Source organism: Piliocolobus tephrosceles, chromosome 13 (assembly GCF_002776525.5).
Source record: "Piliocolobus tephrosceles isolate RC106 chromosome 13, ASM277652v3, whole genome shotgun sequence".
Classification (NCBI taxonomy): domain Eukaryota; kingdom Metazoa; phylum Chordata; class Mammalia; order Primates; family Cercopithecidae; genus Piliocolobus; species Piliocolobus tephrosceles.
The window spans coordinates 10,031,609-10,048,669 of NC_045446.1; the positions used below are offsets into that span (position 1 = coordinate 10,031,609).

General features: G+C 56.3%; 2 protein-coding genes across 2 annotated transcripts in view; one reads left to right on the plus strand and one right to left on the minus strand.

The window, feature by feature from the left end:
• MACROD1 (mono-ADP ribosylhydrolase 1) overlaps positions 1-17,061 on the plus strand; it is a 175,459-nt gene that overhangs the window by 48,642 nt on the left and 109,756 nt on the right. The window lies entirely within an intron of this gene.
• FLRT1 (fibronectin leucine rich transmembrane protein 1) lies at positions 803-15,297 on the minus strand. Its single transcript, XM_023186592.1, has 2 exons — positions 14,685-15,297; positions 803-3,527 (listed from the first exon to the last, which is right to left on the minus strand). The coding sequence occupies exon 2, from the start codon at positions 3,476-3,478 to the stop codon at positions 1,454-1,456; it is 2,025 nt and encodes a 674-aa protein (XP_023042360.1). The 5' UTR covers positions 3,479-3,527; positions 14,685-15,297; the 3' UTR covers positions 803-1,453.

The following is a 17,061-nucleotide window of genomic DNA, read 5'->3' on the forward strand; positions in this document are numbered from 1 at the left end:
CCTTTTGGAGGCTGGCATTTTTAGAAAGAGATCTGGCCTCTCCCTCTCAAGAAACAGAGTCCGAGGGGTGGGCCCAGCTGAGTTTTCTACGTTCAGGGAGGGACTGCTGTCACCCAGGGCTTTTTTAAGAATTTTTGTGTCTCTATCTGGGCTTTGTTTGAGCAGCCATGGAAACCAATAGGTCTAATCAGCTGATATTAAAAAAAAAAAAAAAATCCCTGCGCTAATTACCCGTCCTAGGAGGGAACATTCAGCACATGGTAAATGCTCCGAAAGTAGCTGTTAAGGTGATTGCACGTGGTGGGGGAGGGAGATGAGGACACTGGAATCAAATAAAGCTTTTATCTAGATCAGAAAGGAGAGCAGCCCAGCGCTGGCCAAGCTGAGCTAGGGTGGAACTGGAAGCCCCTGCTGCGACGCCTCCCTAAGCCACCCGTCTGAGACATACACACCTCAGCCTTTAGGAACAGCAGTAGCCCCCGGAGACCAAGTTTCCTCCCCCACCTCACTCCCATCCCCAACACACCGTCTACTTACTCAATGATCTCTAGGAGAAAGCAACACTTTCGCAATTCTATTGTCTCAGGAAATGGTAAGAACTGACCCAAGGAGAATGGTGAGGACCGTGCATGTGGCTCTGTCTACCTATCTGTACTTAGAGACACCGCGACAGGGATAGACAGGCAGACAGATGCACCTCCAGGTGGCGGGGAAAGCTACAGCTTCCGCCGGGACTTCTACAGGAGAGCGTGGTGCATGGAACTGAAGAGGGCTTCAGCCTAGGGAAAAACAAGTTTGTTTGTTTTTTAATCAACTACATGATTGTTCAAAGAATGCAGTGAAAGACGCCATGTTTCTGCAAATCTGCAAGGGAAATGGTATGGAATGAGCCAGGGGAGAGATTTCAGGACCGTATTTCCAGGGCAAAAGATCTTTCCTTCCCTCTCTCCTTTGTGAGGAGCCTGAAAACCTTCCATCCGTTGCCAGCGAGTGGCCAGCAGCGGGAGAGCTGCGTGGGAGCTTTGAGAGCCGGCTGCTTCTCCCTGGCGGTTCCTTTGTGACGGCCCTGAACAGAGCATGAGGTGTCCACAGATGTTGTACAGGTAGTATCCTTCCAGTTCAGGGGGAAAAAAAAAACAAAAAACCCAACCCAGCCTTTCCTGTGATATTATTTTTAGTCCTTCCCTCCCCAACTGGCATAACTCGGTATAAATTATGTCTTCAACAATGTCGAATTCCCCCTCCTGCCTTCTATTCTTAAAAAAAAAAATTGTCACGGTTGTGTTCTACAAAATCGTCAGCCCTCCCCAAACTTTGCTTTCTGCGGGGGAAAGTCATCCGTGGAATTTCTCTTCCTTGCTCTCTCGGGTTGCAGCAGGCTGGGCAAAGCCACGTGGCCATGCCAGGGCAGCTGGGGCTGGGGCTGGGGCGGGGCAGCCCAGATGGGCAGGCATCATGTGTAGGAGTAGTCTATGTCGGGGATGCCGCCGTCCCGGTAGCCCCGCGTGGTGCCGTAGCCAATGGTGTGCGTGGCCTTGCAGAGGCTGCTGCCGTTGGAGGGGAAGATGGTGTGGACCACGTACTCCTCTTTGGCGCGGTACGGGTTGATGGGCAGCATCTGCAGGCCGGGCCCACGGATTTCCAGGATGGAGTTGTCCTTCTTGGTCCCCGACTCCATATAGTCATCCTTTTTCCTGCTGCCCCGGTTGTAGGCCCTCTCCCGGGTCAGCAGTTCGCCAGCTTGGTGCACGTACCAGCAGATGGCCCCCAGGACCAGAAAGAGGAAGACCAGAGCCACGGCCCCACCGATGATGCCCGCCAGGGGCAGGCCCGCCATGGGGCCAGTGTTCTGCTCCTGGTTGAGCGTGGTGGTAGGGCCATAGCTGTCGGCCGTCTCTGCCTTGGCACACACGGGTGTCTCGTCAGCTACATAGGCATTACTGGTCTCCATGGTGACCATACAGATGATGTAGGTGGACTTGGGCTCCAGGGCCGTCAGCAGGTACTCTGTTTTGTCTCCCTGCACCAAGGTCTCTGTGATGGAGCCCACGGCCGGGCTGTGGCCCAGGCGCAGCCAGCTGAGCCGGAAGGAGGAGGCGGGGAGCGTGGCCTTCCACGTGATGCGGATGGAGTCTGCTGTCAGGGCCTTCACGTGGATGGCCAGGGTCTTGGCGCCATCACCCGTGGCCATGGGGTAATCAATGTTGGAGTCGGGGATGCGCAGCCCCGGCCTTTTGGCCTTCAGGGTAAACAGGGAACCCTGGGGCGTGGTGGCGGAGGCATGGTTGCTGGCCGTGGTCTTGGCGGCCGCGTTGGCCACGCCACCTTGCGACCCCGTCTCAAAACACTCGTCCATCTCGCTAGTGATGTCCTTGATGGCCATGCCCCGGACCTTCTCAGGACCCTGGCACATGAGGCCCCGCACGTTGACCACGGCCGCCCGTGCCTTCACCCAGTCCCGCAGCCACATGAGGTTGCAGCCACAGAACCAGGGGTTGTTCCTGAGCAGCAGCTGGGCCAGGTTCCCCAGGTCGTCGAACAGGCCACGGGGCAGTGTGGTCAGGTTGTTGTTGGACAGGTCCAGCCGCTCCAGCTCACGCATCTTGGCCAGCGTGTTGTAGGGGATGTGGCTGATGGCGTTGTCCTGCAGGTAGAGCTTCTGCAGGTGGGCGCTAGGCAGGTTGAGGGGTGGTGCGGCCAGTGAGTTGCGCACCAGCGAGAGCTCTGTGAGGTTCTGTAGGCGGCTGAAGGTATCGTCCGCGATGCGCTGGTTGGCCAGCAAGTTACCGTCCAGCACCAGGCGCCGCAGGCTGTTGAGGCCCTTAAAGGCATGCAGCGGGATGGTGGAGATGCGGTTGTCGTCCAGTCGCAGCTCCTCCAGCGTGTGTGGCAGCCCCGAGGGGATGCTGCTCAGGTGGTTCCGGCTCAGGAAGAGCAGCTTGAGCTGTTTGCTGTCGGCGAAGGCGTCCTCCTCAATGCTGACGGTGGACACAGAGTTGTCATCCAGGTGCAGCTTCTCCAGCAGCGGGATGCGGGCCAGCGAGTCCCTGGCAATGGTGCGCACGTTGTTGTCCTGCAGGTGCAGCTCCCGGAGGGAGCGGGGCAGGTTGATGGGGAACTCGTCCAGGTCATTCTCGTACAGGTAGATGACCTGCACGTTGACCTTGGTCTTGAGGTCCTGGGGGATGCCGGCGTTGTTGATCTGGTTGTTCTGCAGGTAGAGGGTGGTGGCGTCATCAGGGATGTCTGCGGGGATGGAGGTGAGTCCCCGGTCGTTGCAGTAGATGAAGCCGTTGTCGCAGCGACACACCGAGGGGCAGGTGGTGCTGTCGATGACCTCCGTCAGGAAGGCGATGAGCCCGTAGCAGAGGAACAGCCAGTCCCGCAGGTCCATGGTGGCCGTGGTCATCACGACGGTGGCCGTGACAGTGGCAGTGGTCGTGGTGGTGGTGGTGGCGGTGGGGTGTGCCACCACCATGGTGGATGGCTAGGGGTGTCCGGCCCCACCTGGCCTGGAGCCTGAATACCTGCAAGGAGCACAGGACGGGGTCAGCGAGAGGGAGGTGGCAACAGCGACCCCAGGAGTGAATCGTGCACCCCCTCCCACCTGCCAGCCTGCACCAAGGGGTGGCCGAAGTCAGGTCCTGCGGGGTGAGGTCAAGCTGGAGGAACAGCCTTTGTGCCAGGTTTATGCCACAGGTGATTGCTCCCGGATTCTAACAACATCTGGCTAACGTTAAATCGTATCGGGAGCCAAGAGGTTGCCCATTAATGGGACGCACGCTGCCACAGCCCTCCTGAAATGTGATCCGGAGCCTCAGGGAGGTTAATTTAGTGAGAGCCATGCGGCAGGTTTGGTTTCTTCTCTCAAGACTTCACACAAAGCCAGTCTTTATGGCCAGTGCTAAAGGTACCAGTCAATGTGGATGGGATGGATTTAGGGCGTGTTTTATGGATTCACAGCCGCTGTTTCCCTGGCACTGCACGAGGAGCACGCATTGCTATCTGGCTGGGACCCAGGGTTCAAAAGGAAAGCTTGTTTCTGGAAGGCCCGGGAGCTCAAAAGGGGGGCGTCGCCAGAACCTGCGAGAACGAAGCTGTCAGTGCCATCACTGGCGAGGAGTGCAGAGCAGGGAGCTTCATTCTCTGGTGTTAAAACAACATGTCCTATTGTCACTCGTACATTCTACAGACAGAAGAATGAGGTGTCAACAGAATCACTTTCTCATGTATTTACAGAAATCTCTTTTCATCAGAGGTGCCTCCCTGGCCCTGGGTTTCGAGTTGTGTGGGAAATTGTCCCACACCTTGCCCCTTTCTCAAATCATAAACAGACTGTGTTTTTTTCCCCCTGGAACAGCTTAAAGTTTAAAGGAATGAGACAAATAAAAGGAGGGAGGCATTTGTACTCTGAGGGAATTGGCTGCAAGGTGTAATTTCAGTTTTCACAAATGGAAAAATTGCAGCATAGATTTTTCTTACATTATTTTACTGTTCATAGTGGTAAAAAATCAATTAAAGAGAAATTATCTTTCAGTCTCAGTGAGGAAGGTGTCTTCATACAGCCAGCAAAAGTCTGCTGGAAAACGCTGGGTTCACGGAGGCTTTTCAGTGATGGGACAAGATGGCCTCTCAGAGCCTGAAGCCCCAGCCTGAGAGGGCAGCCCTGGTGTATAGAGCAGAGCCGGCACCTGCTCACTGAGCCAGCAAGGACCTTACTTTTATGCCCCAGGGACTGAACACCTGTTTCTCAACCAGGCAAAACTTTCTGTCTTCTCTGTCCTTCTGTATTCCTGGCTGCTTTTTCTTTCCATCGCGCAAGTTACTCTTGCAGGACCCAGCTTAAATGTTACCTCCTCTACTAGGTTTTCCTGGGGCCCCAGATAAAGCTTCCCTCTGTTCTGTCCATCCATGTGTCCACCCACCCACCCATCCACCTACCATCCATTCATCCATCTGTCCATCATCCATCCATCCATCCACCCACCTAACCATCCATCCATCCATGCATCCATGCATCCACCTGTTCATTCATCCATCCATCCATTCCTGCATGCACCTGTCCATCCATCCATCCATGCATCCACCTATCCATCCATCCATCCATGCATCCACCTGTCCATCCATCCATCCATGCACCCACCTGTCCATCCATCCATCCATCCATCCTTCCATCCATCCATCCATCCATCCATCCATCCATCCATCCATCATGCATCCAACAGAGCTTTATTGAGAATCTACCATATTCCAGGCCCTGTTGTAGCCACTTGGGATTCCACTCTGATGGGATGGATGGTAGCTCAAACTATAATAAAGACTTTGCTGAGAACTTTCCTAATATTTAAGTCACTTAACCCTCCCAGCAAACATGAGGTCAGTGCCCTTAATCCCATTTAACAGATGAGAAAACTGAAGCTCAGAGATGTTAACTTACTCAAGACTACTTGAGAACCAGGTAGGAGGAACCCAGGCCATCTGGGGAGGAGGCCAGAATCTTGGCAGTCTTGAGGCTGCAGCACTCTGTGGGTTACAGGTCACACTGTTTGGTGACTGGTGTTTTCATGTCACCAAACTGCAAGGGCAGGGACTGTGGCCAAGTGTGGCTTTACATCAGTGACCACCCGACGACGGAATGGACCCCACCATGGTGAATGCCTCTGCCACTCACCCCTGCACACTCAAACGCTCCCTTTGCACTTACAGGGTCTCTGCCCAGGCAGCCACCACAGTCATCAAGGTGGCTGCCAAGGCCCTATGCAATCCTATGTGGCACCCCCGTTGGCTTTGTCCACTCCATTCCCCTCTCACTGACTGCAGCAGCCAGGCAACCCCTGGTATCCCCAGGGCCCTGGCACATGCTGTGCTGTCTGCCCAGACAGCTCATCCCCAGATCCATGCCTGCATCTCATTCCGGTGAGGCCTTTCCTGGGCACCCTATTAAGAATTATAACTCCCAGGTACTCCTCTCGGTTCCTTGCTTACCTATAGTATTTACCACCAACTAACACGCTACATGTTTTATTTTTTTTGTTTTGTTTTGTCTTGTTTTGTGTTTTGAGATGGAGTCTCGCTCTGTCACCAGGTATGAGTGCAATGGAGCCATCTTGGGTCACTACAACTTCCGCCTCCCGGGTTCAAGTGATCCTCCTGCTTCAGCCTCCTGAGTAGCTGGCACTACAGGTGCCTACCACCATGCCTAGCTAATTTTTTGTATTTTTAGTAGAGACGGGGTCTCACCATGTTGGCCAGGATGGTCTTGGTCTCTTGACCTCGTGATCCACCTCCCTGGGCCTCTCAAAGTGCTGGGATTACAGGTGTGAGCCACCGCGCCCAGCCCTTTTTTGTTTTCATTGTCTGTCTCCCCACTAGAAGGTACGCTCTACAAGGGCAGGGATTCGTGCATCTTTCTCATGGTGTTTCCCACATGGCAGATGCTCACTAAAGATTTCAAAGGAGAAACTGTGATGGACTTGTTCTGTAGATGAGGGGACGGAGGCACAGAGACCTGCCCATGGTCCCCTGGCAGGAGGAGGTGCGGTCTGGATTCCACCCCAGGGCTGTGTGGCTGCAGGACCCCGTGCTTGACTCCAGATTGCTGAGGGCTGTGAGTCCCTGGCCAGCCCAGACACAGTCTTGCGGCCCAGGCTGAGCATTCTCAGACCTTCACGAAGGTACCCACTCTCCCGTGAGCCTCCTGCTTCCTTTGCCCAATGCCATCCCAGGTTGCCCTGGCCCTTATCTGACCACCTCACCTTTCATTACATCGGGAACTGGGAAGGACACTGGCCCAGATCGTGGGAGAGGATGCGCTTGAAGGCCAGGACAGCATGCAGAGCTAGACACATCAGCCTCCAGAGGATAAAGAAAAGCCTAGGCGGTGGGGTGACCTCTCTGGCCAGACCTCACCCACTCCCCTTCACAGGCAAGGGTGCAGAGGTTGCCACCTACACACAGGTCCACAGCCCTCATTTCACAGCCCAGCAGCCTGAGACTCGGAGACATGAGGGGCCCAGCCAAGGTCACCGTCAGCCCAGATTTCCCACTGCACGTCTGTCCCTTCTGCACCGAGCCAGGCCCAGGAAGGTTATGGAGCCGGAGGTCCTGCGTCAAGTCACTTATGAGCAGGCAGGTAGCACAGGGCAGGTGCTAGAGACAGGAAGACACAGGCCTGCTCACAGGTCACCTTGCCTTCGTCTCCAGGGTCAAGTCTGAGTCTAGGAGCACCTCTGCCAGGGGCCCCCCAGCATCTGGCTGGAGGATTACCCCCCTCCCTGGTCTGTTGGCTGATGACTCCTGGCACAAGGGATACAGGTGGCCTTTGTACTCGGCTGTTCCTGAGCAGTGCCCTAAGTAGGGGGCAAACTTGTTAAGGCAAAAGCCAAGGCAAACCACCGCATTCCCTGGCATCGACATCTGTTCCCAGTGCCCGCTTAGCTCATGGCCACAGTCCTCAGCCTCCAGAGGCCTCAGCATCATAATAAAGTCTAAATTGCACCTTTCAGAGATGCTTGATAGATAACCAAGAAGCATTTGGGAGGCAGGGACCCAAGGCCTTTCCGCTCCACTGTCTGTGGGCCTCATCCATCTTGGCCAGAGGCTCCCCTGCCACCCCCCGCCCCCCAAGGCCAGCCCGAGGCTGAGCCCTCTGGCTCCAGGAAAATAAGGCGGGGCCTGGGGATGTCGAGGAAGATAGCACACCTCACCAGAGGAGTCTTTAATTGCCTGGGTGCCTGGCTGCCTTTTTATTCCCTTGTTGTGTGTTTCATAGTTTATGTGGCCATCAAATTAAACTGGTAAATCGCCCATCTTTTATGGAATTGCTTGTCGTCCTTGCGTGGATCCCTCAGACTTCAGCGTCGTATGAGTTACGACCTGCCAGCTCCATGACTGACAGCCGGATCCTTGGCGGGCCACAGGGGTGGGGGAGGGGAGCAGTCGGATGGTGCTCAGGCTGTAGGTGTCCAGGACTCCCCCACTTAGCTGGGGGCCCTGGGGCATTATTCTTGGCTCCATCAGTCCTTGGCCCCTGCCAGCCTCCAGGACAGAGAGGCCTGGGTTCAAGTCCTGCCTCTGCCACTTTCAGGTCGTGTGATTTCTTTTTTGAGACAGGGTCTCACTCTGTCACCCAGTCTGGAATGCAGTGGCTCGATCATGGCTCATTGCAGCCTCGACCTCCCTGGGCTCAGGTGATGGTCCTATTCCAGCCTCCCGTGGAGCTGGGACCACAGGCGTGCACCACCACATCTGGCTAATTTTTGTATTTTTTGCAGAGATGGGGTTTTGCTATGTTGCCCAGGCTGGTCTTGAACTCCTAGGTTCAAGCAATCCGCCCACTTCAGCCTCCCAAAGTGCTGACATTATAGGCGTGAGCCACCACGCTGGGCCTCAGGCTATGTGATTTTGAGCAAGCTGCTTGCCCTCTCTGAGCTTCGATTTCCTCATCTATAAATGTGGTCATAATAGGGGCCCTTATATGGGAACTTACAATTCAGGGTTCGCTGACGTTTTATGTGCAGAGTAGCCCCTGCTGAGTGCGATCTGGATGCCCCTGACGCATCCAGTTTAAAAGCTGCCCCAAATCTCTGCCTCCCCAGGCATGCGGCCTAGCTTCTGCAGTAGCTGCTTGTCTCTGTCCTCTATGCTCCAGTGGCCCGTTCTCTACTCCCCTGCTCCTGGCTGTGCCTTCAGGACAGGCTGACCCCTTATCAGCCTCTGTGAAATGGAGATGTTGCCCCCCCGCCCCCCTCAAACCGTGTGGTGCCATCCTGCCTCTCCAAGCCATGCTGGCAGCCTTGACCCTACGTCTGGGCCGCACAGAGCTGGTGGATGGGCCAGCAACCGTCCCCTCCTATGGGGCCGTGTCAGCCTCCTATGGGAGACCCTCCAAGCTGGGGGCAGGGTGGAGGGGTTGGGAGAGGTCAGAGGGTTTTAAATGGGCCTTTGTCATCAGGTCACCTAGTGGCCAGAAATAGTTTCTTACCTCCTCCACGCCACACTCACTCCTACCCCTGAAAAGTCCTGAGGCTTCTGTCCCTCCCCTCTCCGCCCCCTCGGCAGCCCTCCCCAGAAGCTGCGCTCACGGTACATTAGACCCTTTGTGGAACTCCTGCCCAGTGTCACAAGTGGGGAGAAGACAGCAGTTTCCCAGGTTTCCCAGGTCTAGGGGAGCAGTACGGAAGCTGAGTGTGGTGTCTGCACCCAACTGCAAAGCCTTTACAAGCCAGTGACACCGAGCTTCTTCCCCACCACTTGTGGTGGCTTATGGCCGACTGTCTGCTGCTCAGCCTTTGCCGGGGACCCTGCTGCTGGCTCCTGGCCCTCATGGAACCTGGGGATGCTATTTTCTATTCATAGGCATGTCCCAGGAGCTTCCGGAAGCCAGCAAGGAAACAGCTCACATCCCTGTCTGGCCTTGCTCCTGTGTGTCCTCTTTCACCTGCCCCATCCCTGGGATGGGGGCATCTCAGGCAGGGCCAGGGCGGGAGAGGAAGTGTCCTGCATGTAAACTCTGTATGTAGGAAAAACAAGCACATGCTCACCTGCATGGATGCTGGTCACGTCTCCCCCACCCCCACTCGCCCCTCAGCCTCCTTCCTGCCCACCTGCCTGCCACTGTCCTTGGGAATCTGGCTGCCCGTGTAGCCTGGCACTGGTGTGTGGCTGCTGCCTGAGACCCTGGGGTCCTCTGGCTTTTCCCTACTTCCCAGCCCCCAGGCAGGGTCTCTTGCAGGAGTCTTTCCCCTGCCAGTCTCTCCCTTCAGCAATAATTCATGTGTTTCCCCTAAACCTTGCCAGGCCTTCAAGTCCTCACTGAGAATGCTGTGCAGGCAGACTGCGGGCAGAAGCAGTTTCTCAGCCCCAGAGCAGGAAGGGCCAGTGGGACCCCAGTCCCACCTCCCACTAGACAGGAAGCCCCACCAAGGCACAATCATCTCCAGCTCTGTGACGGGGCTTCAGCAAACCTTTGTTTAAATTAATGAGAGACCCCACCTTCCTGGGGGCTCAACTGCAAACAAGACGGCGGGAAGAGGGCCAGGAGGTAGACAGGGCAGGCGCTGCCTCCTGGTGCTCAGGGAGACCCAGGGAGAGCTCCCTCCTTCTTCCCAGGAAGCCCCTTTCCTGCGAAGGCGAGTAGCCCAGTGGCCTGCCTGGCTCAACCCAGCTGCTCAGCCTACTGTGGGGTGGCCTTAGGTCTCAAGTGTTTTTTTGAGACAGAGTTTTGCTCTTGTTGCCCAGACTGGAATGCAATGGTACGATCTTGGCTCACCACAACCTCCATCTCCTGGGTTCAGGCGATTCTCTTGCCTCAGCCTCCCGAGTAGCTGGGATTACAGGCATGCGCCACCACGCCCAGCTAATTTTGTATTTTTAGTAGAGATAGGGTTTCTCCATGTTGGTCAGGCTGGTCTCAAACTCCCGACCTCAGGTGATCTGCCGGCCTCGACCTCCCAAAGTGCTAGGATTACAGGGGTCTCAAGTCTTTATCTGCAAAATGTGACCATAAACTATCTACTTCCCTGGGCTCTTGTGGAGATAGAATAAGGTTTCTTTCAATGCTTAGCAGAGTCGTATTCAGAATGAGGGAACTATTACTGTTACTAGCAATGAGCCGTGCTTCCCCGAGCCCCAGACGTGAACTGCAAGAAGAGAGGGGAGCCTTGAGTTGTGTGAATGGGGCTTTTCCAAGCCCTAGTTCAGGCAGATGCCCCAGGGACTGCAGGCCCACCAGAGGCATCTCCTTAGGGCAGGGGCTAGATGCCATGGCCCTCAAGGGCTTTCTTTTTTTTTTGAGATGGAGTCTTGCTCTGTCGCCCAGGCTGGAGTGCAGTGGCATGATTTTCACTCACTGCAAGCTCCGCTTCCCGGGTTCACACCATTCTCCTGCCTCAGCCTCCCGTGTAGCTGAGACTACAGGCGCCCGCCACCATGCCCGGCTAATTTTTTTAAAATGTATTTAGTAGAGACGGGGTTTCACTGTGTTAGCCAGGATGGTCTCGATCTCCTGAACTCGTGATCCGCCCGTCTCGGCCTCCCAAAGTGCTAGGATTACAGGCGTGAGCCACCGCGCCCGGCCTCCTCAAGGGCTTTCTAACTCCAGCTCCCACCAGGGCAGGGTGCCAGCCAGCCACACCCATCACCCTAAACAACTCTGCTCCTGGGTCCCGTCCACTGGTATCATTTCGAGCTTGTGATGCATGGGGGCTGGGGCGGGGAGTCTTTTAAGACCTAAAGTTAATTATTTTTCTAATTTCATGCTGCATGCATTATGCATCAGCTGTTATCACTAGCGGTAATTGCAGACAGGTATGCAAATCCACTATAAATGCACCTAACTGCATAGGCCGTCTGGGCGGTGCTGGTGCCAGGCGGCGGGATGTCCTGAACTTCAGAGAATGTAAATAGCTTTAAAAAAAACAAGACTTTAGAATTGTGTCTTAGGAGGTTAATTATATTGATAATAGTGTTCGATATTAAACCATTCAAGGCCAGGAGGGGGTGGGGGGATGAAAGGAGACACGTGTAATTTTGTTCTTTTCTCTCTTGGCGTTATTTAATAAGATGCGCCTACACCTGATGTTTCTGTCTGTCTGTGTCCATTTTTAGTAAAGCTGCCTAAACTGAGACTTAATTCCTTTAGGAAAGGGAAAAAGAAAGCCCAGTGGGCTGGGCGAGGTGGTTCCTTGTAATCCCAGCACTTTGGGAGGCTGAGGTGGGTGGATCACCTGAGGTCAGGAGTTCAAAACCAGCCTGGTCAACCTGGTGAAACCCCGTCTCTACTAAAAATACAAAAATTAGCTGGGTGTGGTGGTGCGTGCCTGTAGTCCCAGCTACTTGGGAGGCTGAGGCAGGAGATTCACTTGAACCTGGGAGGCGGAGGTTGCAGTGAGCTGAGATTGTGCCACTGCACTCCAGCCTGTGTGACAGAGTGAAACGCTATCTCAAAAAAAATAAATAAACAAAAGAAAGCCCAGTGGAGTTTCAGAGTGAAGGAGAGGGGCTAAAGGTCTTTATTTTGTGGGGGGGGGGGGGGGGGGAAAAGGAAGAGCGGGAGCACCAGCAGGGCTGGGGACAGTCCCCAAGAACAGGGCTGAGGCTGCGGGCTCTGCGCTGCTTCCCTCCTCAGCCTCCTTTAGGATCCTGGGCCGCAGCAGAGGGCCTGGAGAGGAGCAGTATGACTAGGAAAGGCTGGTGATGGGCGACACTCACTGATCCTAGATCAGAGGCTTGGCACTGGGCTCTGAGGGCAGGGCCTCTCAGGGGCTGAGAACAACCCCGACAAGGTGGGAGGCTGGTCCTGCTCTGTCATCAGTTTACGGATTGCCTCCTCCCCCTGGAATGTAAACTCCTACAGTTAGGACATGGTCTGCCTTGTGCCTGGCATGGAGCCTGGCACAGAAAGTGCTCAGTAAACATCTGATGAATGAATGAACAGGGCCACCAAAAGGGAGGCCCCTGAACCTAGACCCAGGGCCGGGTGGTGGTAGAGAAGAGGGAGGCTGGCCTTCCTACAGCCCACCCCAGGATGCCATGGTGACCCAGGGTGCCCTCACCACAGCAGCCCAAAGAGGCAAAGGGAAGGGTCTGGATTGTGCCACAGATGGCAGAGGGGTGGCCACAAACCCAGGCCTCAGACTTGATATCCGGAGTTCTCCCCTTCGCAGGTCTCCTACCACCTGTCTCAGCTGCCCAGTGGGACCTCCATGGCCCCAAAGGGAGACTCTTGGCCGTCCCTACTCACCCCCACTGATATGGATGCTGGCCTGGCACTGCCCAACCGCGTGTCTGTCTTCAACTATCAGAGGTGAGCCTCACTTTACTACAGAGGCCTTTTCCCCTCCTGCCCACCCCACAGATACACACACGATGGAACTCGCCACTCAGGACCCTGGAATCATGAGATAAAGGACCTCAGCGATTGTCTGCTTTTTGCAGATGAGGAAAATCTGAGGCCCCGCATGGATGAGACAGGCTCGGGGTGGAGACAGAGCCCTCCAGCAGCTTGGGCAGCCTCCCCGCCCATCTCCTGGGGCCTTGGCGCCCAACTCTAACCCTTTCCCAGGGGTTTGGCACAGGGAGGGGGCTGGGGTACAGTGTCCCAACTCCAGCAGGGTCTCACGCGGGCTGCTCTTCTCCACCAGCAGGTCCGCAACCCCTCACGCCTGTGGGCTCACTCACGCCTGTGGGGCCACTCATGCCTGTGGGCTCACTCACGCCTGTGGGGTCATGCCTGTTAGCGTTAGCAGTAGCTAGCAGGGCTGGGTACCTGAGTGTTGGGCACGTCAGAATGCTCTCGCCAGCTGGCCATAGCCTGTGTGGAGGGGAGAGGCTGCATCCCCAATGCAGAAAGGAGAGGCACACAGGGAGGGGCAGACTTGTCCAAGGTCACACGCTCACAACCAGAGGGCCAGGCCCCAACCCAGGTCGGTCTGCCCAGAGCGTTTGTTCCTTGCCTCCCTTTGCACAGAGCCACTGAGCAGATCTTCCATGGCAGCAGGCCTGGGGGGCAGCAGCTGCTCCCCTCCAGCTTCGCTACAACCTAGGAATGACCCCCAAGCCCTCCTAGGGACTGGAGGGGCAGTAGGGACCAGGCCTGGGCACTGGGAGAGGAGCAGCTGGGAGCAGAAGGGCTGCAGGGCAGGGGCCCAGCTCCGGCTCAGGCGCGTTTGCGGCCCCGCTGCTGGGCTAGCGCACTTTTATAATAAATAACAGCAAATAGCCCATCCGCAGGGCATCTTTCACGCCGGTGGCTAATAACATGGCTATTAATGCCCCCGCAGATGGCGTGCACGCTGTGCCGCTCTGACGAATGTCCCAGGCCCTGGTGCAATCATAAATCAACCCCTCTCCTGAGGAAGAGCGTGGGAAGTGTCTTTTTCCATCTTGGTAATGAATTGGGGCTTCCCTGTCCTGCCCAGGGCACGGCGGCTTAAGGTTGCCTGGGATTTGTGTTTTCCGAGGCGAGGTGCAGCCTCTCCCTCTGGCTCCGGGGATCCCTGGAGGAGTCAGCCCCATCTCAGTGGGAGGGAGCGCTCACCGCCTGCTGTGTGACCCTTGGGGCACTCACTGCCCTTCTCTGGGCCTTAGCTGGCTCCTGTAACCAACAAAGAGGCTGAACTGGAAGCCAGCGCAGACGATGCCCAAGGGCCAATAGGAGCAGAACCTTGGGCAGGAGCTTTGGATCAACCCCACCCTGGGTCGCCAGCCAGACAGCAGGGGCGGGCCCTGATGTAGACTTGTGGACTCCCTCCCGTTCAAGGGCAGCAGGCACCAGGGCAAGTAGCCTAGGTTACCAGAGCTCCTGCCCACCCCCCACCAGGCCTCACTGCCACCACAGTTAGGGAGGGGCTCAAAATGAGATTCCCCCACCCCGCTGCAGGGCCATTTACTCCAGGAGAGGCCACGCCGTTACATCCCGGGTCCAGCTGCTAGGTAGAGCCCAGCAGCACAGGGACCACCAGGTGGCAAATGATGCTTATGCCGGCAAGCAGAAGCCGCCAGCTGCGTGAACTGTGTGAGTGGGTGCGTGGGATGGAGCTGCAGACCCGTGGAGACCCGTGGAGCTCTGGCCGGGAAAGGGGGCCTTTGGAGGGCGGGACACAGCTGTCTGGGCGCGAGGAACCCTGGGCCACCCTGGTGCCCTTCCGAATTCACGTCCCTCTTCCCTCGTCCTTGGGCCTTACCTCCTTCGTCGCTGCAGCCCAGGAGCCCTCTGGGTCCGACGAGTTGCTGGTCTGAAGGCCCCTGCCAAAGTCACGAAGCTGCAACTCGGGACACCGTGAGCTCAGATGGCGCTCACATTCCTGGCCCCGTGGTCCTACCAGGCCTTGCACCACTAGGGACACAGACCTCAGACCTGGGGTGACTGGGCAGTGCTGGGGCACCCCAGGGCACGAGAGGGGATCTGGTGCCTCGGTCTTCTGGTCTCCAGGCGTTAGATGAGGCTGCGGGCCACAGTCAGCAGCATCCTTGGCACCCTAGGCCGCAGGCGCCGCTGGCTTCTCCCTGCAGAGTGAGGGTCCTGCGCACAGGGGGTACAGGGACGCCCCTCTGGGCCCCAGGACTCCTGAGGGTGGCCTGAGGGGGTTCTGACTCCCTGTTCGTCGGGCATGCCCTGTGGCCTGGCACCCAGCCCCGAGCAGGGTGGCCTCTGCTGCTTGCTACCTCCACGGCCCTTTTCAACTCTTGCCCTTTTATCTGCAGGCCGCCATCTCTTCTGAAAGGCCTCTGCGTGGTTTTTGGCTTTTACCCCCTTTTGGTTTACCAAGGCTTTTTTTTTTTTCTAAATCCCTTTAAGTCACTTGGCAGAGTGGGCTGGGTGCAGAGAGCGTTCTTGCATGACAGAGCTGAGAGGGAGCCACTCTCCAAAGGCTCCGTATTCCTGCCACTCAGGCTGCGTCTCCGGGGGGAAGGAGGGGGTCCATTACCCCGCTGAGGAGTTCAGATGCTCATGGTGGGGCTGGAGCTGCTGACACGTACAGCTGAGCTGTCAGGCCCCCACATGCCCTTCTTTGGGAAGATGCTTGGGGGGCGAGGGCCTCAGTCCCGCTTGGCTGCTCCTGTTTGTTGAGGTTTCCTTGCTGGGAAGTTAGGGAGGGTGGGTTACTCCCGCTTCACCCCCTGGTCTTGTCTTTCCAAAAAGGAATCCATCTTCTCGCCCACTGCCTGCTTCCTTACCTGCCAAAAACAATACCAGTGATTAAGCCCAGGGACATGAGGGACTGCGTTGGGACAGCATCCATCAGGGCCACTGGGCTGCAGCCCCCTTTGCTTTGGATCCTGTTTTTTTTTTTTTTTTCTTTTTTGAGATGGAGTCTCACTCTGTCGCCAGGCTGGAGTGCAGTGGCGCGATCTCGGCTCACTGCAACCTCTGCCTCACGGGTTCAGGCGATTCCCCTGCCTCAGCCTCCTGAGTAACTGGGACTACAGGCGCAAGCCACCACACCTGGCTAATTTATTTTTGTATTTTAGAAGAGGTGGGGTTTCACCATGTTGGCCAGGATGATCTCAATCTCCTGACCTCATGATCTGCCTGCCTCGGACTCCCAAAGTGATGGGATTACAGGCGTGAACCACCGCACCCAGCCTGGATTCTGTTTTTTTTTTTTTTTTTAATGCCACTTGCCCATGAGCCGGGGAAGGGCCTGGGGTTATTCTCCCCATCTCCTGCCTCTTTCCAAATCCTGACAACAGTTGGCTCTGCATAGTGCCCAGCCTTGCAGCTACCTGGTTTCCCTCCCTGGGGGTGGAAGGACTGGAAAGAGAAAAATGAAGTTTTTTGAGCTCCTGGCCGTGCAGGGCCACCCGCCCAGCCCAGAGCTGGCTCCCATTCCCCTAGCACCTGCTCTTCTTGCTAAATGTCATTCAAAAGCTCCAACTGGACCGCCATGGCCTGGGCTTCCAGAACAAGCACTGCCTTTCCCCACCATGGGAAGCAGAACCATCAGGGAACTGGGGAAGTTGGGTCTCCATGTTCCTGGCCTCTGTCCGGTGCCCACCCCATTTCCTAGGTGGGGGGTTAATCCTCAACACCGGCAACCGCCCTCCCCTTCCGCACAGACGGAGGGCAGGGCAGGCTGTTCCAGAATCCAAAACAAACCCCGAGCCCTCCTCAGCACCTCCCATTAGTGCGGCATGTGGAAAGGCCGTGGTGCTCTGGTGTCCGTATTCCCCCTGCAGGAGCCCCTCTTTGGAAAAGGGCTTTTATTACACATCTGAGAGTGCTCGCTCTGGTTTGAAATCAGATCCAGATGGGCTCAGCTGCATCTGGGCACTTTTCTTTGTAGGGCCTAAGGTGGCTGATTTGAGAAATGCTTGTTGGAGGCCGTTACAAATAAAAACAGGGGTATTGGGGTTCATGTTTTAATAAGCCCAGCACCCAGATAGGGGGTGGCTGCCCACGGGACTCACAGCCTGGCAGGGAAGGCATTCGGGAAGGGTGTGTGCCAGCCGGGTGGTGTGCAGGCCGAGTCTGGTGGGGTGGACAGGGTGGCGGGGGGAGTTTTCTTGGGACAAGCTGCCCTAGGAGAAAGGAGGTTTCAGAGCCAGCAAGCCCTATGG